Source organism: Tricharina praecox (assembly GCF_024521635.1).
Source record: "Tricharina praecox strain CBS 144465 chromosome Unknown BZA05scaffold_13, whole genome shotgun sequence".
Lineage (NCBI taxonomy): Eukaryota > Fungi > Ascomycota > Pezizomycetes > Pezizales > Pyronemataceae > Tricharina > Tricharina praecox.
Window position 1 is genome coordinate 492,383 of NW_026250415.1, and position 23,926 is coordinate 516,308.

The following is a 23,926-nucleotide window of genomic DNA, read 5'->3' on the forward strand; positions in this document are numbered from 1 at the left end:
CATTCTGAAAGGTGATGCCGGAGTTGTCTTTTTTAAGAGAAAGATTAGACGGGCGGCAGTGATGGCCGGTCACAATCCGCCACGCAGTTCCGACCCACTGTTCCGATGGTCACTGCGGTCTCGGTCCGTCTGTTATGTACTCTTGATGGCCATGGCATCAGAATGCCGCCCGATGCCGAATGAATCAATAGGACTCCATTTAGAACACCGAGTGAACGGCTATCGATTACCACCCAGCGCCCGAGGGGAGCGGCTACCAATCGCATGGAATAATATACGGATTGAATTGTGGGCTTACAAAATAATGGTTAATGGCCGTAAGTTTCTGCGCTGGGATTGACTTTTTAGCACTACGGGGCGACCCGTCATAGCCAATTCCCACCGGCCTAGTCGTTTGGAAAATTGAGTTGAATAGTACCTTGTACCTCATTCACGTGAAAGCTTCCCTCCTAGTTTCGTGTGCCATTCAGGCCTACTTCACCATGGCCAACACCACTTGATTCGAGTGGCTCGTGGGCTTTATTCATCGATTAAATCATGGACGATCGCTCGAGATCACTCGAGATCATCGTGTGGCACTCAGGCTAGAACCCGCCCCCTTCTCAAGATGCACCAGATTGAAGTGTGCAGTCTACAAAATATACACGAGACCGGACTGGTTGATCGGTACCGTGGAAAAAAGACCTATTGCGATTAACTGGTCTAAGGGTTCACAACATCCGTCCCAGAACTTCTCAGTACCAGTGGGCGAAGTGGAGAGGACTATTGTTACTTTGCCTACTAGTAGTTTTGACGAAGAACATTGGAATAACATTCGATAACCACACACTTTGCTTGGGCTTGGTCATTCCTTATGCTCGTCACCGGCGGTATCCGCCTGCGTAGTGAAGGCAAAGTAACTTTCGTACCCCTTTTTCGTCGAGCCTTTAGGGCCATCCGCAAATATTTGTGGCGGGTACGGATGTCAGGCCCTACAGCCTGAAGTTTGAACCCGATCGTCTATCAATACTGAGATTTAACGCCCGACCACCGACTAGTCCGCCCATCGAAACATCGTCTAGAAGCGATCCACCACGTAGAGGACTACCAGACTGACGAGAGGGCGGGCTTCCTGGAAATCCAAGAACGTGGGCGCACAGTCTCTTGAGAGTGCTTCACCAGAGCCCAGTTGAACACCTTTTTATCGCAGAAGTTGAGACGCTGTAACTACTGTATATATGTACTCGATTTCTCCACCCCTGAACAAGATAGGTGTGCTTGATGTATGGATAGTATGGATATATATTGCCTTTCTACGTTAGATGGTGACAGTGCATGTGGCTCGGAGGGTGCTTCGCCACAGGTGTCTTGTGTGGATTTCATGAACGATCACTCCCTAGAAATCTGCATTCTGTTCTGTTCAAGCAGCGGAAACGAAGGTTGTTTATGGGAATTGATTCACTTTTGCATATTGTGTCGAAATGTGGGCTATTGAGTGCTCTGTCGAAGTGTATATTCTGAAAGTGTAATTGAGCCCTGGACCTGGCACGCCGCGAGTTGCTGCACGCTGCACGCTACCGAGCTTAGCTCGAACTGGTGGACGTCGCAACACCGCCTCGCCGCATTCTGACGACGATCTCTCGGAAAACAGGCAACTAACCCAACCAACCACCATTCATCCCCCACTCATACTACTTCAAACCTCAATCGCGCCCCAATCCGCCTCAATCCGACCTTGCGTTGCACAAAGCATCTCCACCCCGCCATCCCCCGCATTTCCCCTCAAATCCTTATTCTGGCAAGGTTATCCACCCGCCGCTTGCTACTTGTCTCCTTCCTCGTCCTTCTCCTTTCCACCATCACACTGGCGCCAGCAACCCGTCTCCTCTCACTGCTGGGTCAATTCTCCTTCAAAGCCAGAAATACTTTCATCCCATCTCGACTATTAACGACCACCTCTCTCACCATGACACACCCGACTCCGCCGCCGGCACCCAAGTTCACCCACACGCCGGATTCCGTCATCTCCAACACCAAGCGTATCATCGAGTCATCGCGTACGGTTCAAGACAAAATCACGAAGGAGGTCACACCCGACAATGCTACATTTGGCGCCGTCCTCGAGCCGCTTGCCATCGACGAGAACCACATGGGTCTTGAGGCTGCCATCCTCGGCTTCTACCAGCACGTCAGCACCGACAAAGTACTTCGTGATGCCAGTAGCGAGGCGGAGAAGCTTCTGGACGTTTGTTACCCTCCCCGCCCCCCCCCAGCTCTCGATTCGATGTGGTTGATTGATGTGTGGGGTTGGTTAGGACTTCGGCATCGAATCCTCGATGCGTGAGGACATCTACAAGCTTGTGTCGGCCGTCTACAAGGCGAACAAGGAGAAACCGATCGACGAGAGTCCTGAGGCTAGGCGTCTGCTCGAGAAGATGAACCAGGATTATGAACGCAACGGATTGGGACTCTCAGAGAGTGATCGTGCGAGATTCAAGGAAATCAAGAAGGAGCTTTCTCTCCTGAGCATCGACTTCTCAAAGCGGCTGGGTGAGGAGAACGGCGGTATCTGGTTCAAGCCCGAGGAGCTCAAGGGTGTACCGGAGGATGTGATCTCTACATTCAAGAAGGGTAAGGGGGAGGACGAGGGGAAGTTGTTCTGCTCATTTAAGTACCCCGACCTTTTCCCCATGATGAAGTACGCCGTCAACCCGGAGACGCGCAAACAGGTATGTGCATCATGGCGGGCCTTATGGAATGGAGATAGAGAAACCACTTTTATGCTCACATCCAGTGATAGGTGTTCTTAGGCAACGAGAACAAGTGCAACGACAACGTCGACCTCTTTCGCAAAGCCATGAAGCTTAGAGATGAGAAGGCACGCCTACTAGGCTTCAAGTCGCATGCCGAATTTCAGCTGGCTACCAAGATGGCTAAAACTCCCGCAAAGGTGATGGAGTTCCTGAACGACCTCAGGTCCCGGCTACAGCCTGGAGGAAAGGAGGAGATCCATGGATTGAGATCCCTCAAGAAGGCTGATCTCAAGGAGATCGGGTTACAAGATGACGGAAAGTACTACCTTTGGGATCACAGGTATGTCATGGTTGAGAGTTTGCTGCAACCTCATGGCTGATGGAGTCAGGTACTACGACCGCCTTTTGCTCGAGAAGAAATATCAACTCGATGCTCAAAAGATCGCTGAATACTTCCCTTTGACGCACACCATCGACGGCATGCTCAAGATCTTCGAGGTTCTATTCGGTCTAGAGTTCGTCGAGGTAACTGATGATAGCAAGAACGTGTGGCACGAGGATACCAAGCAGTTTCGCGTCTATAACGAGAAGCCCTCCGACGGCAGTGAGCAGACTTTTGTTGGTTGGCTTTACTTGGATCTGCACCCCCGAGATGGCAAGTACGGTCACGCGGCCAACTTCAACCTTCAGCCCGGCTTCACGGACGAGAACGGAAAACGCCACTACCCTGCCACCGCGCTGGTCTGCAACTTTTCCAAGCCGACACCAACCAAGCCGTCCCTTCTTAAGCATGATGAGGTGGTCACGTTATTCCACGAGCTGGGACACGGCATTCACGACCTTGTAGCTATCACCAACTACTCTAGGTTCCACGGTACGAATGTTGTCCGGGACTTTGTTGAGGCCCCCAGTCAGATGCTCGAGAACTGGTGTTGGACGGTATCCGAGCTCACATCGCTGTCAAGCCACTACAAGACGGGCGAGAGTATCCCCAAGGATATGATTGACAACATCATCCGTACCAAGAATATCAATGCGTCTCTCTTCAACCTCCGCCAGCTCCACTTCGCCTTCTACGACATGAAGGTGCATGACCTCGCCACACCAGAAGACGCTGAGAAGGTCGACCCCACTTCTGAGTACAACAACCTTAGGACGGATATCACCATGCTTGACCCGCCGAAGGGAATGGATGACCACTTCGGACATGGAGAGGCGACTTTCGGTCACTTGATGGGCGGGTACGATGCTGGTACGTCTCAAAGGAATTCACACATTGTTCCCCGTGCTTGAACTGACGAAATTTCATAGGCTATTACGGCTACCTCTGGTCGCAGGTGTTTAGTACCGACATGTTCTACACAGCTTTCAAGAAGGCGCCTATGGATGCCGCTACCGGAAGGAGATACAGACATGCTGTGCTCGAGAAGGGTGGAAGCAGGGATGAGATGGATAGTCTGAAGGACTTCCTTGGACGCGAGCCGAACAGCGATGCGTTCTTTGAGGATCTTGGACTAGGAAAGAAGGCTTAAATGGTTGTTTGCCTGTGACTCTAGGGACTATGAATCGAAGCCTGTGGTGCATGGATTGTAAAAAAAAACTGGCTATGGTGAGATATGTGTAGATGACCAAGTTTATGAAATTTTGTGACTGCAACATGGTAAGGCCGAAATCAAAGTGCAAGTAGAGGCCTATCGCACCAGCTTTTTGGCAGCCTTATGAAATCTGCACTAGCTAGAGTAGGTATACTACCTGACGACTAATCGCATACGACAGGGGATGGTTTGGATCAGCATAAATAGAATACAGCGCGAAGCTTTGTGAATCAGTGAATTATTGCATGCCTTACGTCTCAACCTGCATGATAATGTAAGCGTACGTAATACAAGACCTGGCTCATGGTGAACCCAATGGCAACGTGTCCGAGTGGTTAAGGAGTATGACTCGAATACTCTACAGTTAATGATATCATATGGGTTCGCCCGCGCAAGTTCGAATCTTGTCGTTGTCGCTATCTTTTTTGGTTTTTTTATCTTGAGGTACGTATGTAGCCTGCTGGCCAAATCGGTCTGCTGGCTGGAGATCAGCCCTTTGGCCAAGAGGCTAGATGTACGCACAGACCCGGGCAAGGAATTAATGGGCAATTGGCACATGCCAACCTGGTTTTCCGAGCGATCATACTCATGTCATCAAGATCTCGTTGGGGTTTGCAAATCGATAAGATACGGTAATGGGGGCTCTGCGTCTGTGCCAATTCCCAACCACAAGTTGTATGTATAAAAAGTAGATTTCATCCATCGAGGTAATTATGTACTTATGTACTATACACCCCTCCTCATTCCGATGAGCCCGTTGAGGCCGGCGCGGCAAGTGGGCGCAATGGCGATCGCCCTTTTCATCTGAAAACTCATTCAGCTTCTTTCTCTGGAACACCTCAAGCCCTTTTGCTCTCTGCCTGGACTTTTTTCTTGTATATACTAATAAGGGGCGTTGGTTATTACCTAGGTCCTACATACAGTCTACTCCACCGTAGCAGGGACGGGCAGTACCTTACTTTCGCCGGTAAACTGGTGGCTATGTACGTAGCACTCTCCCCGGGTATCTTCTCGATTTACTAACTGCGCTATGTATTCACCAATGAGGTCTCTGCTACACGAGTACAACTAGGTAGGTACCGGGTGGAGTCGTGCTGTTCGGGCGGTTTTTGCGATTGCAGGGTCCAGTTCGCGGATCGTGACGTGCAGTTTGCAGGATTTGGGCCGGCTTCAGCTGAGGAACTTCGTTGCTTGCATCGGTGATCCCCAGAGGCTTGCGGGGCGGCAAAAATCTTGGAACTTCGTCCTACATACATGCAACTGCAATAACCCCGGGACCTGGGTACATACTCAGATCTATGTACCTACGCAGTGAATCGGGTATGTAAAAAGCGATACACTAGGTACTATGTAGTAGGAAGGGTACTGTAGAGTACCACCTGACCTTTACTGCAGACGTCTATGTAAGCGCTGAACTGTAATACCCAGTAAGCCGCTTGACCGGGTGGAGTAGGTAGCATGAGTGATCAATGATGATCGTCCTGTTCATCATGTCCGCCTCCGACTTCAACGTCAACGTCGCCTTCAACGCGCCATCGCCGCTTCCCCAGAGTCAACCACTACTCGCAGCCATATCCAAAGCCCGCCGATAGGTGGCTGGAACACCCCACTCTCAGGCTGCCAGCGGACCCATTCTCACTCACTGAAACTCAGCTGAAGTTTGTCTCACTTCCCCCCGCACACGGCAGGTAGCCCCCACTGCGTATATATAACTGGTCGGATTTCGGACTTCGCTTTCGTGACGTGAACAGGCTTATGTAGAGTACCGTTGCATGAGCGTTTGTATGTATGTATGACATGGGCGGCTTCGGGAAAGAGGTCGGGCCGTATATCTACGTAGGAACTAGGTACTCACATATGCTAGCCCATCCCCATGCGGTCCTGGTTTGCCGAAACCCCCGGGCTACGTATCTACCTAGTTGGCTGGCCAGCGCTTCACCAAATCCTGCCTGACCGTCTACCTAGTGTTCCCACAAATACCTCTCCGAGCGGACCAGCCCCCTCTGCCATACCTGGTTTTCCACATGGGTGACGGGCCGGTCGGAGTGCAGCAGTGCGTTAGAGGCTAGCCCTTCGGGCAAGGGGTCGGTCACCTGATGACGGGAGTCAGTCCCTCGGCCGATACATACATAGCTGGAATGTTTTCTCAGCCGGCTATCCAGGACAATTCTAGCTGTGGTATGTATAAGTATCTAGAGGTACTGGCTGAGAAACAAGCTGGTGGTTGCCAGTTAACCAAAACACCCGTGATTGAAACATCGCCATCCTCCCGACGGTCACCTCAGCGGAGTTCCTACGGTGAACCTTCCAAGCCAGCGCATGATTGACGCTCTGGGAGGGGGGTGGGGGGATGCGTTGCCTGCCGGGGAGCTTCGCAAGGATGTGAGTTCTGCTGCCTGCAAATCGATGCCGATGGCTTCGGGGGATTACTCGCTTGTCTCGCATGATGATTGGCGCCTCGGGGATCGTTCGCTTGTCTCGCACGGTAGATCGTGATTGGCACTTCGCATTCCCAGCGTGTTCAGTGGTGATCCTGCCGAGGAACGAAGCTGCAGGTCACGTGTGTCCGAGTGAGACAGGTTCTTGCTCCCCCCAGAAAGGAAGGCTATCCGTCCACAACGCAAAGGCGGGCGTCTGTGTAGAGGGTATTGTCGCGAGATCAACACAATCCCCCGCCATAGATCTTCATGATTGTCTCGGATGCTTCGGCAATGTACTAGTAGCAATGTAGCATCCTCCCAAAGCTTGGTTCGCCAGGGCCAGAGGGAGTATATAAACCGTGGTCGAGTAACCGTCCTTGAGTTAGAATTCTCATATACACACAGAAGAACCTATTGAACGCAGCAACAGCAATGTCTCCTCTAGCCTCCACATTCTGTTCGCTTTCCGTATCCCCTTCCTCCGTCTCCGTCCCCGGCGACGAGACATACACCGCCCAGAACAGCCAGCATTGGTCTGGCACCACCATACTCTCCCCATGCCTCATTTTCACGCCCAGCAGCACGTCCGAGCTCTCTGCGGGGCTGCAGCACCTGGTGTCCACCAACACGCCGTTTGCGGTGCGTAACGGAGGCCACATGCCGAATAACAGCTGGTCCTCGGTCGACAACGGCGTAATGATCTCGATGGAGAAGTTCGCCGGGATCGAGTATGATACTGCGACGGAGGTGGCCAAGATTGGCGCCGGATTGAGGTGGAAGGATGTCTTCGCCTCGATGGCGAAGTATGGTAGAGCCGTCAATGGAGGAACGAACGGTGCGCCTAGCGTGGGTGGCCTCACTCTGGGAGGTGGAATCGGGTACTACCACAACCGCCTTGGGTACACCGCGAATGGCGTGGTAAACTTTGAGGTTTGTCTCCTTCTCTCTCACACTCTCTCTCTTCCCTGCCGTGGATTATGTGTGCTGATGGCAAGGGAATATCTAGGTTGTCCTGTCCTCCGGCAAGGTCGTGAATGCGAATGCATCCGAGAACCCCGACCTCTTCTGGGCGCTCAGAGGTGGCGGCAACAATCTCGGCATAGTGACACAGCTCGACTTCACCACAGTCCCGACGGAGTCGGGCGTCTGGGCCGGTACGATGATCTTCGTGGGCGCAGCCTACAACCCCGCCATCGAGGCGATGAACGAGTTCATCAATAATCACTCCCACGACGAGGATGTCTCCATCATGTTCACTTCTAGGCCGGGAATGCTGGTGGCCGTGATGTTCCATGACGGTGATGCTGCCGGAAAAAGACCGGAGGCGTTCGAGAGGTTCAAGAAGATCGGACCGATGGTTGATACCGTCGCACTCACTACTGTGGCGGAGATGGGCAAGAAGAGTGCCGAGTCGTCGCCCAATGGCCTTCGGTTCGTAACCTCCCCTCTTCCTGCTGGGGTATGTATGTACACATACTGATGCAAATCCGATGGATAGGAGATACTTCAATACCCTCACCGTCAAAAAGGATACCCAACTCCTCAGCACACTCATACAACAGTACGAGCAGGGGCTGCAGAGGGAGAACCTCGGGGCCCAAGTGGAGGGATTCGCCCCCCATTTCGCCGTAATGACGCTTACCCACAACTTCCTGGAGAAGAGCAAGCACGGCCCCGCAGCCGTCAGTGACCCCAACGGCGATGAACTGATCTGTATGCCTTCCCCAGTCTCCTACCCGTACATACCCCATACACTGCTAACATCGATCAGGTATCGTCCAGCTGAGCACATGGAGGAACGCATCGGACGATGAGCTGGTACACGCAGCGACCGAAAAGATCACGCAAGAGCTGCAGGCTACGGCGGAAAATCAGGGAGCACTCAATCCCTTCATATTCATGAACCATGCAGGAGTGAAGCAGGATGTTTTCGGTGGGTACAGAAAGGAGAATGTGGACAAGTTAAGGGAGGTAGCGGGGAGGTACGATCCAGACGGTGTGTTCCAGACGCTTCTGAAGGGCGGGTTCAAGCTGGGATTCTTGAAGGAGGCACCGGTAGCGAGGTTGTATGCTCCAGACGCTATCTTCGAGACGCTTCTGAAGGGCGGCTTCGAGGCGGGATTGAGGGAGGAGACTGTGTGCGTGTAACTTTCGTCGGATGTTAAAGTTCGGGGGGTTCCATTTTCATTGTTGTTGCTTTATGCTGGTTGTCCTTTTATAATACGTACCATCGACTTCATGTGCCTACGAGTAATGTTATCCGAATCAGATACGATCGTTTCACAGGCTATGTAATCACTCGGAGCGTGAAGGTCATCTTATCTTATCTTATCGCTGCCCATCAAAAGCCCTTTACCCTAGCTTGTCGGCCAACCTTACGAGCCTAGCCTGTCGGCCAAAGTAGAGCTTGGCACCCTACCCAGAGCCACCTATAAAAGGCCCGGCTCCCACCTCCAATGACTTTTCTTCTTCATACTTACCTTGATGCGACTTTGGCAGCTCATTGATTGTCAGAGTCCGAAAGCAACAAAATCTTCATTGCACAGCGAGGGTTGAGCTTTTGTGAAGTGCCTTCGGGTGCTCTCGGCGTCGCAATTTTTGATTTATCCCATTACTTGGTATTTTTTTTTTCGTTGATGTGCTGGGCGCTGCCGAGCCGTTGAAGAAAAGAGGTAACTTGTACTTATTCGTGAGATCGGAAGTGCATGGGGCTGGCGGAGTGATAATTATTCGCTCGCGCGCCCCGGCGGGACAGACGTATCCGTGCCGTACGTACAAAATCTACATAGGGATGCAGCCTTGCTGCTAGATAACGTTCTTATCTTCATCCTCGGGTATGCAGTGGCAGTTGCCTAGGTACGCATGTGCTACTACTGGTAGATATATAAGGCTGCACCGCAGACGCGCATGTTTGCTGATGGGGCTGAACACTGGGGAATGCTCGTCACACCTTAGTATGTAGTCAGTATGGTGATCACTGTTCGCCCTATTCCCAACCCCCACGGGCGCGTTCCTGGCATCATATGTAGAATTCCGACGCTCTGGGATGCAATGCACATCAGCCCCTGGTGACACCTCACAGTCATGTTGTTCTGGAAACGTTCCTTGTGCATATCATATGAATGTAGTGTTACAACAACGAGCTGCTTCCCGGCGTCATCGTGCAAACGTGCATGAGGAAAGTGCGCATAGGACGTGAAGAGTTGCGCGTTGGGCGTTGGGGCCCAGACTTATATGTCGCGTACTATTCTAGAATAACTGAAGAGCAGTATTGTAGCACAAGCGCAAACCTCCCGTATCTGGCCACCCCGCTGCGCGTGCCGTATACCTGCATACCGTACTCCGCGGGAGTCGACGGCATGCATAAAAAGGAATTGGCGAAGTCCTACCGCACGGCACCGCACCGTGGTTGCCTCCGCGGTTGCCTCCGTAACTGTCTCCGGGCTCCTCCCGTACGACATAAATCGGAAAAGTAGCCCGGCTTCGCCGCTTCCTCACTTTCTAGGCAACCGGCGAGTGCTCGTTTGCAAAGCAGCGGGTTTTCTGTGTAGAAGGTTTACGAGCTCACGGGTAGGCGCGGCAATGCCCGGGGCAATTTTCGAGTGATGGCATGTGATTGTCAGTTTTATGTGATATCGTGGGAACGTCCTGATTCCAGCCCGTCGTCTAACGGGTAGGCACCTACCGTATCGGGAAGTTTTAGAGGTCTACTGTGCTTCCGAGGGCGTGTCCCGTCTCACTGCGGCTATACAGCTCCGGCTTGGAGCTGAGACGCAGACCAGACCGGCAATTTTCCGGTCTGGATAAAATTGAGCAGACCAGACCTCATCCGACGGCAGTTAGAGCGTTTTCGACACCTAACGTTGTTTCTTAGCCAGACTTATCCCGACCTAGGTATGTCTGGTCGGTCGGGATATATCCCGTCCCGACCTGCAATTTTTGGTCTGTATATATCCCGGCCCGACCAGATCACACCCAAATTTGGTCGGGACTGGTCTATGTAGAACACTGGCTCCAACTTTATGCTTTATCTCTCGAACAGGATCATCATTTCGGGCATTAATTAGGATACATGAGGTAACACTTAGTACATGAGGAAACAAAAACAGTCTTCAAAAAACAGTAAACATCCGGCGAAGCAGAATCTAATAAACCTCCTGACAGAACATGGAAACAAAACCCAAAAACACAGAAAGCAAAACAAAACCAACCAACCCGACACAGCCCCTCCAATAACCGATCCCTCAACAGGGAGCCTGATCCCTCGCGGGCTCCTCCTCGCAATCCATCTCGCTCCCGTCGCTCTTCCCGCCGCTCGAAGACGGCACTTCCGGGAGATCCTCTTCCTGCTCGCTCTCTATGCGGCTCATGAGGGCATTTGCAGTCTTGACCAGAATTCTGATCATTTCCTTCTGGGCCGTCAGTTCTACGCGGCGAAGGGCGGCGTCCTGGGTGGTGGCCGAGTTCTCGGCCATGTTCCGCGCCTTCCGCGTGAGGTGCGACTTCAGGTGGATGTTGAGATTATCCTTCCGCGAGAAGCCGTGCTTGTTGCGGAAGCACTTGAGATGCGTGCACGTGTATGGCTTGTTGTGCGTGTCCATGTGCCGTCTGGAACATGATATGATCCGTCAGCGCGATGAGGGATTGAAAGGGGGTGGGGATTAAGTGACTTGTAGGCGGATCTGGCGCCTTTGCCGGTGAATACCCGGTCTTCGTCTTTGGAAGCGCATGACTGGAAGGTACAGCGGAGGATCGGACTGGCGATCTCAACGTTAGGCTCCGGGAGCCGCAGGGAGGCCGGCTGAGATTCCGTCTGGGAACCAGCATTGGACTTTTGAAGTGGGGGCGGGGATGTCAATGCCTCGGTCTTTCTCGTTTCGCCACCGGGGCGATCAGGGAGCACTTACACGTTCTGCCGGCTGGATGGAGTTTTCAAAGATTGAGCCCATTTCGCTGTAAGAGGTTGGAAGGAGGGAAGTGAGGCTCGTGGGAGATGGGAGCTAGACAATGTGAAGTTGAATACGGATAGCTAGCTATTCGGCAGAGCAAGAGGCAGATACTTGAGAACAATGATGAAGCTGTGATGATGGGGAATGATTGTTGAACCGTGGGTAGTATATATACCCCTCTAAGGAAAGATAAGGTTGGTCTTGTTGAGTAAGAGGATCGATGGGCCTTCACCTCAATGTCACTAAGGTCTTACAACGATGTCAGCCTGAGTGTCCACGAGGAAGGATGAAAACTCTAACATGGTTCAGTGCCGCACAGTCGTGCCTAAGGCAACAAGGCGCTGTCCCGGGATGATTACCGGGAAGCCTCAGGTGCGCACACCAAGGCACCAACCGCAATAGTTTCGAACGCTAGAGTAAGCAACGAATCCATAGATACCAGGCTCCCGTGAGCCCGTTTGATCGGCGACGGCTGTGCTTCTAGCCTTTTGAAAAGCCGGCAGTGACGCCAGTGATTGTTCGGCAATAATTCGGTTCCATAATTGATGTGGAGAAACAGCGGTTTCGGCGCCTACATGATCTACGCTCTGTACGAGGCAGGGCCAGCGTACATATAGCTTAGTTGTGCGTTGTGCTTTTACTTGCGAGAGGGTTAATGTGGACGGAAACTTCGGCTTATCTTGACAGGACGTGGAGGCGTACCGAGCCCGTTTGGCGAACCTGGGTAGTGGCGGGGCCGGCCCCACGTATCAGAAACCGCAGCCTTCAACAGGGATACTTGTCACGTCGACGGTCGAGGCTATCGATGAACCACCGATAGAAGTCGCCTTGCTATGTTGGCATGTAGACGAATCGACAGTCCGGCCCCGATTGCTCGACCGCCAGCGACGCGGGAGCATGAGGAAGAAGCCGCACGCGAGACACCCACAACCCACAGCCACAACACCGATCCTCTCTTCGTTGTCTTCATCTTCTTCTTCAACTTCGTTTTTCATCATCTTCTTCGATTTCGTTTTCTTCTTCTCCGTCTTGGCACGTGCTGGCGACAAGAGTTGTGTCGATTGATTGGTTGAAGTGCAAGAACGAAAACGAACGACAACTGGTCACAGTGTCTGCCAGCACATCCCGGGCGATAATAAGCGCCAGCCCTGTGGCCGCCTCGAAAGTTGCATGTTGCCCTAGTCGTCGACCTGAGAACTTGCAGGAGAACAAGTCAACCTCAGGTTTACCGTTCCTCCATTCCTCCAGTCACACCCAATGGAGTGGGATGCGCAGAGCCAGCGACTCGTCTCCACTGCCTAGCCCGTCATGGAAAGCGTATGCCCGAATCTGGAAATCGGAAGATCGGCAGCCCCTTCCCCCTCAAGTTCGTCATTACAAGTGGGAAAAACCTCTCGTCACACCTTGTTTGTAACACCGAGTCCATTTGACTCTGTATAAATACCGAGCCTCCACCCGCTCTTCGCATCGCTTCTGTTTCGCGTGTGTACAATACATTCAACCGAAATCAGCCGTAGGTAGACGAGTAAGCTAGCTCCAGAGAGGTCATTGCATTCGAACTACTTAACCTATGGTTGTCTCCGTGATTTTGACAAAGGCCCTTCGTAACTACATAGTGCGCAACCATGGCTAACCTCGAGAATCCAAACTTCCACTCAACCATCCACAGACAGACGCGAATTATAGGTACGACCGAAGATTCTCGACACGATCGTTTTATCTCCCTCCCTGCCCCGGCTTCAAATGTCGGGCCGCAAGCTGAAATCCCCAATCGCACGACGATTTCGAACGTGAACGATTGCCAGTTTCCACTGTCCAGCCTTGCCCGGGCCCCGGTCCTCAAAACACAGGTCCGAGGCTCGGTATCGTACGACATCTATCTACCTACCTACCTACGGGACCGGATAAGTGCCGTGCTGCGATATCGGATACATGTGCCTATGTATGATACAGACTGATCATCACCAGGCCGGGCATGCAATCGCAACCGAGCCGGCGGAACCCATAGGGCCACAGGCTACAGCCGACCCCGATAACCAGCCGTCGAACAGAGCTGCAGCCTACAGGCCGCTTCCCCGCCGGGCCTTTCTTGTGCACAGTGCACCTACATGCCCGGCCTGCGAGGCCTCCCGCCCCCGAGGCCCGCAAATTCATGGGCCCGCCCACAAATCCGTGCCTGAATCCTCCTCGAGTGTGTGTGCTTCGGACCTTCGGTACCAGCGGCCCCGTACTGAAGCTAGCAGTCAAGGCTCCAGACTCTAGGCTCTACTACAGGCGTCACATGCACGGTCACCAGAAACCATACCTCTGCCCTGCCCTGAGGGCCTGGGCGTTGGTGGTCACGGACTCACGGCTCAAGGACGGTTTACAACCTGACCGTTCACCTTAGGAGTCAAGACCCACGGTAAGAGGCGAGCCGGTCGAAGCAGGGGCCTCTCGGGGTGCGAGGTCAGGGGTCCGGGGAGTCATCGACGGCAGTGGATGGCGGTGGCGGTGGCGGTGGTGGCGGTGGTGGGCAAGCCGCAAGGACGAAATGCGCCTAGGTATTTGGCTTGGGGATGATAAGGTCTGGGCGTGTTGGGAGGAAGATGCATGTGTCGAAGCGACAAGGAGGGCAATGCGACTGGCACAGGCGATGGTTGAATTCCGGTAGCTAGTTGGATTGCTAGTTGAGGAGGGCGATGGCGATGGCGATGACGAGGACGACTCAGAGGACAGCGTTGACAACAGCGACCATGAATCATGATGGCGAAGATCATCAGGACCGTAATGACGAGTCGGAGGACGACGCTAGCTGAACGGAGCAAACTCGCCGAAGAAAGGAAGGTTAACCGTTGCGGGCATCCGCATTTCAGGCTGCGTAGCGTAGCTGCGCAGGTACTATGTAGTTTTTTTTCTTTCTTGCCATGAATTTCTTGCCGTGAATTTCGCCTGCCTCTCGTAGTTACTACAGCGACGCATTCTTCCATATTCCTTTTCCCTGTGGTATCATATGATTCATATCTCGTCGTGAAATTCTATCGGTCGGATTGGAACTTAGAAGATCGTCCCGCAGACTCGCCGTCAGTGGCACCCAGCTTTCGCAGACTCAAGTCCAGCAACGTGGCATGCAGGCGCGGCAGAAGTGCGTAATGAGGCTGAGCCCCGGGAACGCCAGTTATATATTATCGCCACCGATCAGATCTACCTATCGCTGGAGAATCGAGAGTGCGGTGCGCTCGAGTGCAGGCTGCCCAACGGTATACCTAGTATATATGAAGTATGATGTATGTTAGACGGTGCCCACGCTATCCGAATGATATACTTGAGTATGGTGGCTTTCACCTTTGGCCACCGTTTTCAAGCACGGCTCATGAGTCAGGTATGACTGATCCAAGCACCCAGCAAGTTGCCATCGAAGCCCCAGTACGGTAGGTACTCCCCGTCGATACGCACCGTATTTCCGTATTTAACTGCGGACGTCCCCCCTCACCCCACCCTGTCAGGAAGATATCTGGCACTGCACCTACCTACACCTTCAACTACCAACCTTCACCGGATCAGATTATTTCACATCAGGGACGTCTTGGTTGAGAACCTACATACCCAGGAATCCACATCTGCATCTCGACCACCACCCCACTCCGATGTGTCCGCAGCCGTCCGTGAGTGCAGATCGCGAAGTCATAATACGGGAGCACCCGCCGAACCGCCGAGAACTCTCACCTCCACCAACACCGGCGGACAGGACCGAAAGCACGCAGATCACCGGCGGAGACCCAGCGGCGGCGGAGCCGCTACAGTGCACCTATTCCGCCTGCGCCTCGAAGGACGAGGACCGCATATTTACTGGGCGAGGGGCAAAGCCCGCGTACAAGTCTGCGCCCCCCTTTTCCCAACAATTAGGTAAGTGGGATGCTGACGTTGCCGAAGACGCCATATGGATACGCACCACCGGCCGTACACATGTCCGAAGCCCACTTGCGGGCGCCACGTGAATGGCTTCTCGCGTCGGGATAACCTGAACGCACATTTGAAGACTCACCAGAAGAGCCCTGTCCATGAACACCGCTCAGGATCGAGCCCGTTGGCGGGGCAGAGTGGAGTTAGGAAACAGCTACAGGGAATGTCGGGCGGCGAGAGGAAAAGGCTTGTGGATATCTTGCTTTTGTGCTTCGAGATGGGGTTCGAAGATGAAGATGAAGATCATAACGGCGAGGACGAAGACGTCGGTGAGAGTAGTGTTGTCGGAGACGAGGAGAAGGAATGACCGGCATTGCTTTTATGGAGTTCGGGGAAGGCGTTTCTTTAGTCATATGATGTATGTACGGCTCTTTGTTGGGCTCTGTCACGACTATTTGGTTTTGCTGTCGGTAGAAGTGTATTGATAGACTGTATGGATACTTTTGGTTCCTTTGTTATGAGAATGGAGCAGGATTTCCTTAGCATACAAGTCTTGTTTCGTTCGCTTTTTTTGGTTCTCATCACCTTTTCTGGAAGCTCGCAGTGGTTGTTGTAACAGTACCTAGTAATTCTTATTTTATTGAATGCCTCTAAGATGAGTAGACCGAAGTGAATGACACTTCAAAGGATAGGTATCATAAAATGACCAGTTTTGGTGAGCAGAACGCGCAATTCTCCGTTGAAAGTAAAAAGCCTTGTAAGTTGTTATTCCTTTGAAGTGTTCCAAGCGCGCGATCCTGGTCTCGTATCGGATTGACCAGTAGGCGGAGTCAAGTGGGATGATCGGACGGACGAAAAAGTGTCATATGCAGGAGTTAGCGAGTAGAAAAATGCGCATTCACCAGGCCGAAGGCCTGAATCTGAAGGCTGAAGGCTGAAGGCTGAAGGCTGACCAATCAGATTCGACGTCCACCCACTGCATACTTCCCCGTCGCACTGAAATGTGATTTTCTTTCGCGATCTCAAGGATCTACTCGCTTATTCCTACCGGCACCTCCGTATGACACGATGCATACAAATATATTTAGACGTCGTGAGGCTCCTCCTCATTCCACTCGGGTTCCGCACACCGCAGTGGTGCGCAAAAGAGTAGCTACATACATAACCTGGGGCATTCCTACGATACAGTGGCGCGGCATGGCCTGCTCCCCGCCGGCTGCGGAGCCCCCGATGGGGGTGGGGGCGGAGGCGGGGGAGGAGGGAATACGCACTCGAAAGCCCGCAGCTGAGCTGAGCTGAGCTGCTATTGGTTACTCATTTGTGGAGTAGATGCTGACATCGCAATACCTGCATTGTGTCTCCCGCAAGCACTTTCCACGAAATATCTATTTCGTAGGGCAATGACCACCAGTTCTCGGACGAATTTTTTTATATTTTCAGCTTGAGGGTCCATTCAACTTCCACCTGCTCTACCCATTCAGCTCCCTTTTTGTGGAATTTACTTCCAAGTTTCATGCGATATCACTCTGATGTTCACCACCACTGCCGCCGGCGAATCCGAAGCCACGGGAGCAGCAGGCTGCAGCGTCGATTTTCGTTTCGCCAGGGAATGGAGAAAAATCCCATACTTCCACCGCTTCTCCGGTGAGGCTCGATGGCGATTCTCTTGGAACCCACAGTCAGTCACACCGTATCACCCGGCCCGTTCCTCCTGCAGGGCTGCAGTGGGGGGTTGTGTCTTTACTATTACTACACAGGCACATGCCTAAAATAATAACGCCCTGGCGTCGGCCACGTCTTAGGAGTACACACATCCCAGAAGTCTAGATGCCTGTCCGCCGATGTCCTATCGCGTCGGCAAGACGAAGAGTGACTACAGAAGTGAGTCACTTGTGTATCATGCGTGATCACGCGTTACGAAAAACGTGATTACGCATTGTGAAAAAACGTGAGCTACCTACCTAAGGTAAGTACGCAAGGTTCTGAGCAGCGATTCGATGTCATACGTGCTTGGATCGAGACGAGCTAATTGGCATGTGATCCATGACTTCCCGGATGGCCTGAAAAGTGCCAGTCACCATGGTACCGTACACAAGCCAGTCAGTGCCGTCACCTGTCGTCGTTCGAATCGATAGACTCCCTCTCGGCTAGAGGCGTGGTTTCTCATAACGTGTAATGCTATAGCAAGGGGCGAGCACCCCGGGTAATGAGCGATCCTAAAAGGTGATTAGAAGAAAAGAGTGATTAATTGTGAGTGTGTGTGTGTGTCTAAGATAAGAACAAGACAAGAAAAATACAAGAACAATACAAGAACAAGACAACGACAAGACAAGAACAATACAAGAACAAGACAACGACAAGACAGGAACAATACAAGAATAAGACAACGACAAGACAAGGACAATACAAGGACAAGACAAAAACAATTCAAGAACAAATCAACGTTGCCCCTCCGTTATGTGCTTGACCCGGGTTACACCGCTCCGCCTCTCCAGTCAGCTCTCACAACACCAATATCCCTCCACACCCGCTCTAACAACACACGGAGGCCCCTCTACTCCCACTCTCCCTCAGCTATCTCCCCTCCCTTCAGCAAGAGGACCCCTCTCAAATGATGAGTCTAAGTTTGTGCTTGAATCTATGCTCGAGTCTGATCCCCACTTGGAACTGCGGTCCAAGACTCGAGGCGCCGGGTGAATGAGATGGCTTCATTGACCCTCGATTCTCCGCTGACATCCCATACCCTTGACGCTAATACGCATGCCCGCGTAGTATTATTCCTCAAGCCACTGGCGAACGTCTTGGCCAAAATGTTTAGCAAGCTTGGATTTCCTTTGCAAGCGTAGATCAGTCGATGATACGTCTCGTGTACTGGGCAATGGACTCTCCACGCTCCTGCTTCAGACGCAAAATCTTCAACAAGGATTCGCCCTCGCTCTGCTCCTCGGATTGGTATTGCTCTTGTAAGGCCGTGGCTAGCCTGTCGAAGTCCCCGGTGATAGCTGGATCGAGGCGCCGGGCGAATGAGATGGCTTTATCGACCCTGGATTGTCTGCTGGCATCCAATGCCCCTGACACCACCATGCATAGCTGTATATCCATATCTCTCAAGCCACTGGCGAAAGTCTTGGCCAGAAAGTCTAGATAGTCTGGAATTCCTTTGTAGGCGTCGGCTAGTTGACGGGTACGTCTTGTGTACTGGGTAATGGACTCCCCATGCTTCTGCTTCAGACGCGAGATCTCCCGCAAGTCTACGTACTCGTTCTGCTTCTTCTCGGTTCGATATCGCTCTTATAAGGCCGTGATAAGCCTGTCGAAGTCCCCGTTGATAGCTGGATCGAGGCCTCGGACGAAGCGGCAAGCGTTGGACTTGAGGTTGCAAGTTAGAGGGAGGAGCTTTGCCGTGGACCGATCCGCCGGTTCCGTGAAGACTCCCTCTTCCGCCTTCGCAACTAAGGCTACATGCACGAGAAACTCCTCGACACTCTCCTCGGCATCTCCTCCAAAAGGGCGAATCCTGATAGAGGTCCTGCGGGGAGGCATTGCGGCACGAGTACGAGCTAACCGGTTGAGATCGACTTCCCCCCCCTCCTCCAAAGATAGCCCTTCGATAGGGATGTGGTGACTCTCCGGTCCCTCTGGGCTGCCAGAGCTCTTGTTTTCTGGTGTGGGCGGCAGGGCTGAGTGTCCCGAGGTGGGGGTATTGGATGACATCCTCGTGGGGGCTCGTGCGGGGGGTCGGATTTTAGTCGAGGACTTTGACGATGAATCACCTCCAACCGAGAGATGCTGATGCTGACGCCTCTGATCTATGACTCGACGTGCGTCTTCGTAGCGGCGAAGGTCTTGGAGATGTCGCTCGTAGGGCTGAGATTCGTATGGATTGGATGCCGTCAGCTATGCCAGCTTCCTCCGTTTGCGTGCTTCCGCCTCTGTACCGTTTCACTCGATGATACTGATAGGGAGGGGGGTGTGGTTTTCGTCAATCACACTAAGGTATGAGGCACACCAGCTGAGAGACCCGAAACGGGATGAGAAAAAAACGGGATCAATTGGAAAGTGAGGTCTATGATGATGATCAGAAGAAAGCAAGACGGACAGGAAGAACAGAAATGGTGACAACAGAAACAATTCAACGTTTTGCCGGCCGCATCGGGTCTGATCCGCATCCCACCTCCATAACACAGGTCCGACCAGGTCCCAACAAGGTCTCTCCTCCCAATTGCAAGGTCTCACCAAGGTCTGATCTCTCTGGAGCTCACCGATGACGCCCACGTGATCCGGTTTATGGGAAAAGTGCACATCAGATCGCCACGGTCTGATGGAACATCTCATGACCGATCTAGTGAAGTGAATCGGTCGGTGCATGTAACTGCGAACGAGGACTCAGGAGGCCATTCAGTCTGGATACTACGCTGCGGACGTGCACGTATGGGGCTAGGTAGGTACATGTAGATCCTCCATCCGCTAGCGAAAAGGTCGGCGTATATGTATATGCATGATGTACATACTGTGGGATTCGGGAGGCCAGACCCGATTCGGTTGCCTCGACGTTGAAATGCCCTCCTCCGTTGCTACTTTTGTGTTCGTCTCGTCGGTCGGTCTCTACATATCACACACGAGACATCAGACATTATCACCACCATCAGGCATTAGCATCGCCGAGATACTTTGAGGTTGCTCGGCCTGAAGAACATAGGCTGCTTTCTTTTCTTGTTGCTTTCTAGTCAATTCAATCAGTCTCACCAGTTGCCCGTACCCATCGCAGGTCTCTTAATACTCAGCGAAACCAACCGGCTATGTACGGTAGGCGACGCAGCAATTGCTGCATAGCCGTTATTCGACTCCGCCCATCATGGAGGATCCCCTACAGAAAAGCCGATCACCGATGCCAAAGCATGCCTACGGTATACGCCGAACTATGGAGTTGTTCCGAAACATTGATGTCTATATGTAGGTGTCCCCGGCGGCGTCCAATCGATACTTCACGAGGCATTCGCTGACGACGCGGGATGGCGGGGTGGCGGCAGTCGCACCGGTTGCCCCCCACACGCCCCGGCGCTCCGACTAGCCATTGGCTCGTTTAACTATTAAGCACCCTACACTAGCGACCATGCTCTGACGACCTCGCTTCTGATTGGCCGCTTCAACGTCAGCAACTCGTCGCTCGCGAATCACCCCCGATTCCACCGACGTCGCTAGAGAACTGATGTCGGATTATCACTTGCCGCAGGGACTGGTGGTTGTTGTGATTGGCCTCGAGCTGTTCACTTCCAGGCTCGCCTCGCAGTAGGCGATTGCGGCAGCCGTTGATCGCAGCAATAGTAACCAAAATAAGAAAGAAAGAAGAGCAACAGCGGTTATCGATATGTCCCGCGGCCGTTGAGCTTCGGGATTTTGAGGAAGACCCCCCACAGAGGTGGAGAGGACATACCGGGAGCAATAAAGCTTCATGAAGCCCTTCGCCGTTGGTTGCGAGTCCTAGTTGTGGAGTCGGCTCTGCATCGCAGTTTTATCCGATATGCCTGCAGTAACACCTTTCCTCCCCTTCGAGCTCGATGTCGTCTTCCTCGGCGGCGTCCTCTTTGTTGCTTCGGTGGCTGTCTATGTTGTCGCGTGCTACGGTGGCCCTTACGCCATCTTTGCCTACAACTGCTTCTTCAAACCCATCGCCGGTTCTTCCTCGGAAAAAGGTTCGTCCAGCAGACAACAGGATGCCCTCGAAAGCTTCTACAAGGGTCAGGCGGCGATATACGATTCCACTCGCGCCATCCTATTGCAAGGTCGCGAGGAGATGATGGCACTGGCGGCGGCGCAGTTACGGCTGAAGAACAAGCGTGAAGGTTTCCGGAAAAGAGTTTGGGTTGATGTATGTAGGCCTCGAAACTCTGACTGGTTATTAGTTTACACGGGCTGAAAATTTTAGATTGGTGGAGGTACTGGATGGAACATCGAGCAGCTCGACAAGCACATCTCCGTACGGGACAGTTTCTCCGATGTTTACCTCGTGGATTTTTCACCCAGCCTCTGCGCAGTGGCGCGAGAACGCTTCGAGAGACTCGGCTGGAAGAATGTCCACATTGTGTGTATGGATGCGCGGTCATTCCGATTGGGCCCGGAAGATGGGAAATCGGAGCGGAAGGCGGACTGGATCACCATGAGCTACTCGCTGAGCATGATCCCGGAGTACGCATACTCCCATCCACCCTGGCTGCGAGCGTGGCAGCGGTACTGATAAAACCTCTACGACAGCTACTACTCGGTAGTCGACTCTCTAACGAACCTCCTCTCGCCAACCGGTATCATCAGTGTCGCCGATTTCTACGTACAGTCCTCGACGAATGCTAGCTTCAAGAACACATATGCCGGTGGCATCGCCGGAAGAGGCGTGAACTGGTTTTCGCGGCAGTTCTGGCGCATATGGTTCGAGTTCGACCGAGTCAACCTCGATGAGGGCCGGCGGGACTACCTCGAATACAGATTCGGAACCATATTGAGCGTGAACGAGAGGTACGTCTGGTTCGGGACTCGCAACATGAATGGAGACTGACGGTGGGTTCCAGAAACGCCCTTCTCGGTGGCATCCCATACTACGTCTGGGTCGGATGTCCCAAGGCCACCTTCCCCAGTTCGGATATTCTGGCAAAGGTCGACGCTGCGGCTACCAATTCCCCATACCTCTCCCCTGTGCGTCACGAAGAAGCCCGCAGAGATGCAGTCGCCGCAGCCAACACCGCTACCGCCCTCCAGGTTCGCTCCAAAGGGTTTGAAGCCGCAATCCTAAACATTTCTGTCGGACTTCCTCTCCCCTCGTTCTTCTACCAGAACCATCATTTCAGAATCTACTACAACGAGCTTCTATCTAAACACACCCAATTCAACAACTCCTACATTTACGCCTTCACCTGGGAAGACGCACGGGTGGACCTCCGCCTCCTCAAGCTCACATCCGACGATGTAGTCCTGGCCATCACCTCTGCAGGCGACAACCTCCTATCCTACATTTGCGATGCGTCGCCCAAGCGCGTTCACGCGGTCGACCTCAACCCTTCCCAGAACCACCTTCTCGAACTAAAACTTGCGTGTTTTTCCGCCGCGCTGCCGTACGGCGACATCTGGAGCATTTTCAGCGAGGGCCGGCACGCGGGGTTCCGAAAACTCCTGCTATCGACACTGTCGCCGCACCTGAGTTCGCAGGCATTCCAGTTCTGGCTCGACCGTGCGGCGGTGTTCTCATCCGCCGGAGGACTGTACGAAACCGGCCAGTCCGGCATCGCCCTGCGCGCGACGAAGTGGCTGTTCCGCGTCTTTGGCGTGGCCGGCGATGTAAGACGCATGTGCGAGGCGACTACGCTCAACGAACAGCTCGAGATCTGGCGGACTAGGGTGCGCCCGGTTATTCTCAGCTGGTGGGTCTCCTGGGGCATCATCGGCAACGAGCGGTTCCTGTGGAAAGCGCTGGGCGTGCCCGCGAACCAGAGGAATATGATCCTCGAGGACTACTTCACGCGCAGCGGACGCACCGGTGCGAAGGATGGCGGCCACGCCATGTGGGAATACGTGGTCAACACACTCGATCCCGTGGTGGAGGATAGTCTGCTCGGGAAGGACAACTACTTCTACCTCCTGTGTCTGCTGGGCAGATACACCAAGTCCTCGCACCCGGCGTATCTGGAACCAAAGAACTACAAGAAGCTCACGGCGTCCGGCGCGTTCTCGGGCGTCAGGATCCACACCGACGAGATCAACGAAGTGCTGGCACGGCTGAAGCCCGGGACTCTGACGGTTGCGGTCCGTGGCTCCCCTTCCAATCCTCCAATCCATGGGCGGCCTCGCTGATAATCCGCAGGTGGTCATGGACAGTATGGACTGGTTCGATACCGACGGCGTAGAGGCACGGTCACAGATCCGGCGGCTCAACGCGTCTATGAAGGTTGGCGGGCGTGTGCTGCTGCGCAGTGCCGGCCTCGCCCCTTGGTACACTAAGGTATTCGACGAGGAGGGGTTCTCGGCGAAAAGAGTGGGCACTAGGACCTCGGGGCGCTGCATCGACAGGTGTGTCATATCCTTCCTCCCGACTCCCTTCGAGCTCACCTGGGCTAACTTTGTGCGCGCGAAAATAGGGTGAACATGTATGCGTCGACGTGGATATGCACCAAGCGGAGCGATCTGGTGGAGGAAGGGAGGGAACGGAAAGGGAGTGTCGAGATGCTGCAGCTATAGAGTGGTTGTAACTTGTGTACCTTTTTTTTGCTTGGATCCCAGAACAAACAGAGATTGAAGGGATGATTGCAAGGAGCAGGGAGCGAAGGATATCCATGATGATATTGAAGGACCCAATATAACTA

The 23,926-nt window shown here is 53.2% G+C and overlaps 7 protein-coding genes and 1 non-coding gene across 8 annotated transcripts; 6 read left to right on the forward strand and 2 right to left on the reverse strand.

Annotated features, from left to right (window-relative positions):
* Positions 1-1,620: 1,620 nt before the first annotated feature.
* On the forward strand, positions 1,621-4,381 carry BZA05DRAFT_399223 (uncharacterized protein). The gene is made up of 5 exons (XM_051483783.1): positions 1,621-2,224; positions 2,295-2,708; positions 2,780-3,072; positions 3,122-3,984; positions 4,044-4,381. Exons 1-5 carry the CDS (start codon positions 1,946-1,948, stop codon positions 4,262-4,264), a joined length of 2,070 nt encoding a protein of 689 aa, XP_051339140.1. The 5' UTR covers positions 1,621-1,945; the 3' UTR covers positions 4,265-4,381.
* Positions 4,382-4,644: 263 nt separating this feature from the next.
* BZA05DRAFT_t192 lies at positions 4,645-4,743 on the forward strand. The gene has a single exon. It is a non-coding gene; the product is annotated as a tRNA-Ser (tRNA).
* Positions 4,645-5,034, forward strand: BZA05DRAFT_399225 (uncharacterized protein). The gene has a single exon (XM_051483784.1). The coding sequence runs from the start codon at positions 4,695-4,697 to the stop codon at positions 5,010-5,012; it is 318 nt and encodes a 105-aa protein (XP_051339141.1). The 5' UTR covers positions 4,645-4,694; the 3' UTR covers positions 5,013-5,034.
* Positions 5,035-7,137: 2,103 nt separating this feature from the next.
* Positions 7,138-9,052, forward strand: BZA05DRAFT_353879 (uncharacterized protein). Its single transcript, XM_051481353.1, has 4 exons — positions 7,138-7,677; positions 7,754-8,178; positions 8,246-8,460; positions 8,519-9,052. The coding sequence occupies exons 1-4, from the start codon at positions 7,180-7,182 to the stop codon at positions 8,893-8,895; spliced, it is 1,515 nt and encodes a 504-aa protein (XP_051339142.1). The 5' UTR covers positions 7,138-7,179; the 3' UTR covers positions 8,896-9,052.
* Positions 9,053-10,991: 1,939 nt separating this feature from the next.
* BZA05DRAFT_445319 (uncharacterized protein) lies at positions 10,992-11,696 on the reverse strand (the record flags this gene model as incomplete). The annotated part of the gene is made up of 3 exons (XM_051486990.1): positions 10,992-11,355; positions 11,418-11,578; positions 11,655-11,696. The coding sequence occupies 3 exons, from the start codon at positions 11,694-11,696 to the stop codon at positions 10,992-10,994; spliced, it is 567 nt and encodes a 188-aa protein (XP_051339143.1).
* A 2,335-nt stretch (positions 11,697-14,031) lies between these two features.
* On the reverse strand, positions 14,032-14,994 carry BZA05DRAFT_54968 (uncharacterized protein). Its single transcript, XM_051488412.1, has one exon. The coding sequence runs from the start codon at positions 14,663-14,665 to the stop codon at positions 14,162-14,164; it is 504 nt and encodes a 167-aa protein (XP_051339144.1). The 5' UTR covers positions 14,666-14,994; the 3' UTR covers positions 14,032-14,161.
* BZA05DRAFT_54904 (uncharacterized protein) lies at positions 14,706-15,964 on the forward strand. The gene is made up of 4 exons (XM_051488411.1): positions 14,706-14,962; positions 15,081-15,106; positions 15,286-15,552; positions 15,609-15,964. The coding sequence occupies exons 1-4, from the start codon at positions 14,804-14,806 to the stop codon at positions 15,943-15,945; spliced, it is 789 nt and encodes a 262-aa protein (XP_051339145.1). The 5' UTR covers positions 14,706-14,803; the 3' UTR covers positions 15,946-15,964.
* Positions 15,965-20,731: 4,767 nt separating this feature from the next.
* Positions 20,732-23,801, forward strand: BZA05DRAFT_430323 (uncharacterized protein; the record flags this gene model as incomplete). Its single annotated transcript, XM_051486155.1, has 7 exons — positions 20,732-21,447; positions 21,505-21,764; positions 21,831-22,088; positions 22,142-22,904; positions 22,944-23,369; positions 23,428-23,633; positions 23,702-23,801. The coding sequence occupies exons 1-7, from the start codon at positions 21,100-21,102 to the stop codon at positions 23,799-23,801; spliced, it is 2,361 nt and encodes a 786-aa protein (XP_051339146.1). The 5' UTR covers positions 20,732-21,099.
* Positions 23,802-23,926: the final 125 nt, after the last annotated feature.

Bases quoted from the DNA above. Each gene is read 5' to 3' on its own strand.
- BZA05DRAFT_399223 (XM_051483783.1), top strand. From the start codon at position 1,946: ATGACACACCCGACTCCGCCGCCGGCACCCAAGTTCACCCACACGCCG. The intron at 2,225-2,294 runs GTTTGTTACCCT...GGGGTTGGTTAG, and splicing joins AGGCGGAGAAGCTTCTGGAC to GACTTCGGCATCGAATCCTC. The intron at 3,985-4,043 runs GTACGTCTCAAA...GAAATTTCATAG, and splicing joins GATGGGCGGGTACGATGCTG to GCTATTACGGCTACCTCTGG.
- BZA05DRAFT_399225 (XM_051483784.1), top strand. From the start codon at position 4,695: ATGATATCATATGGGTTCGCCCGCGCAAGTTCGAATCTTGTCGTTGTC.
- BZA05DRAFT_353879 (XM_051481353.1), top strand. From the start codon at position 7,180: ATGTCTCCTCTAGCCTCCACATTCTGTTCGCTTTCCGTATCCCCTTCC. The intron at 7,678-7,753 runs GTTTGTCTCCTT...GGGAATATCTAG, and splicing joins ATGGCGTGGTAAACTTTGAG to GTTGTCCTGTCCTCCGGCAA. The intron at 8,461-8,518 runs GTATGCCTTCCC...AACATCGATCAG, and splicing joins CAACGGCGATGAACTGATCT to GTATCGTCCAGCTGAGCACA.
- BZA05DRAFT_54968 (XM_051488412.1), bottom strand. From the start codon at position 14,665: ATGGAAGAATGCGTCGCTGTAGTAACTACGAGAGGCAGGCGAAATTCA.
- BZA05DRAFT_54904 (XM_051488411.1), top strand. From the start codon at position 14,804: ATGCAGGCGCGGCAGAAGTGCGTAATGAGGCTGAGCCCCGGGAACGCC. The intron at 14,963-15,080 runs GTATGTTAGACG...CCAAGCACCCAG, and splicing joins TAGTATATATGAAGTATGAT to CAAGTTGCCATCGAAGCCCC. The intron at 15,553-15,608 runs GTCTGCGCCCCC...ACGTTGCCGAAG, and splicing joins GGGGCAAAGCCCGCGTACAA to ACGCCATATGGATACGCACC.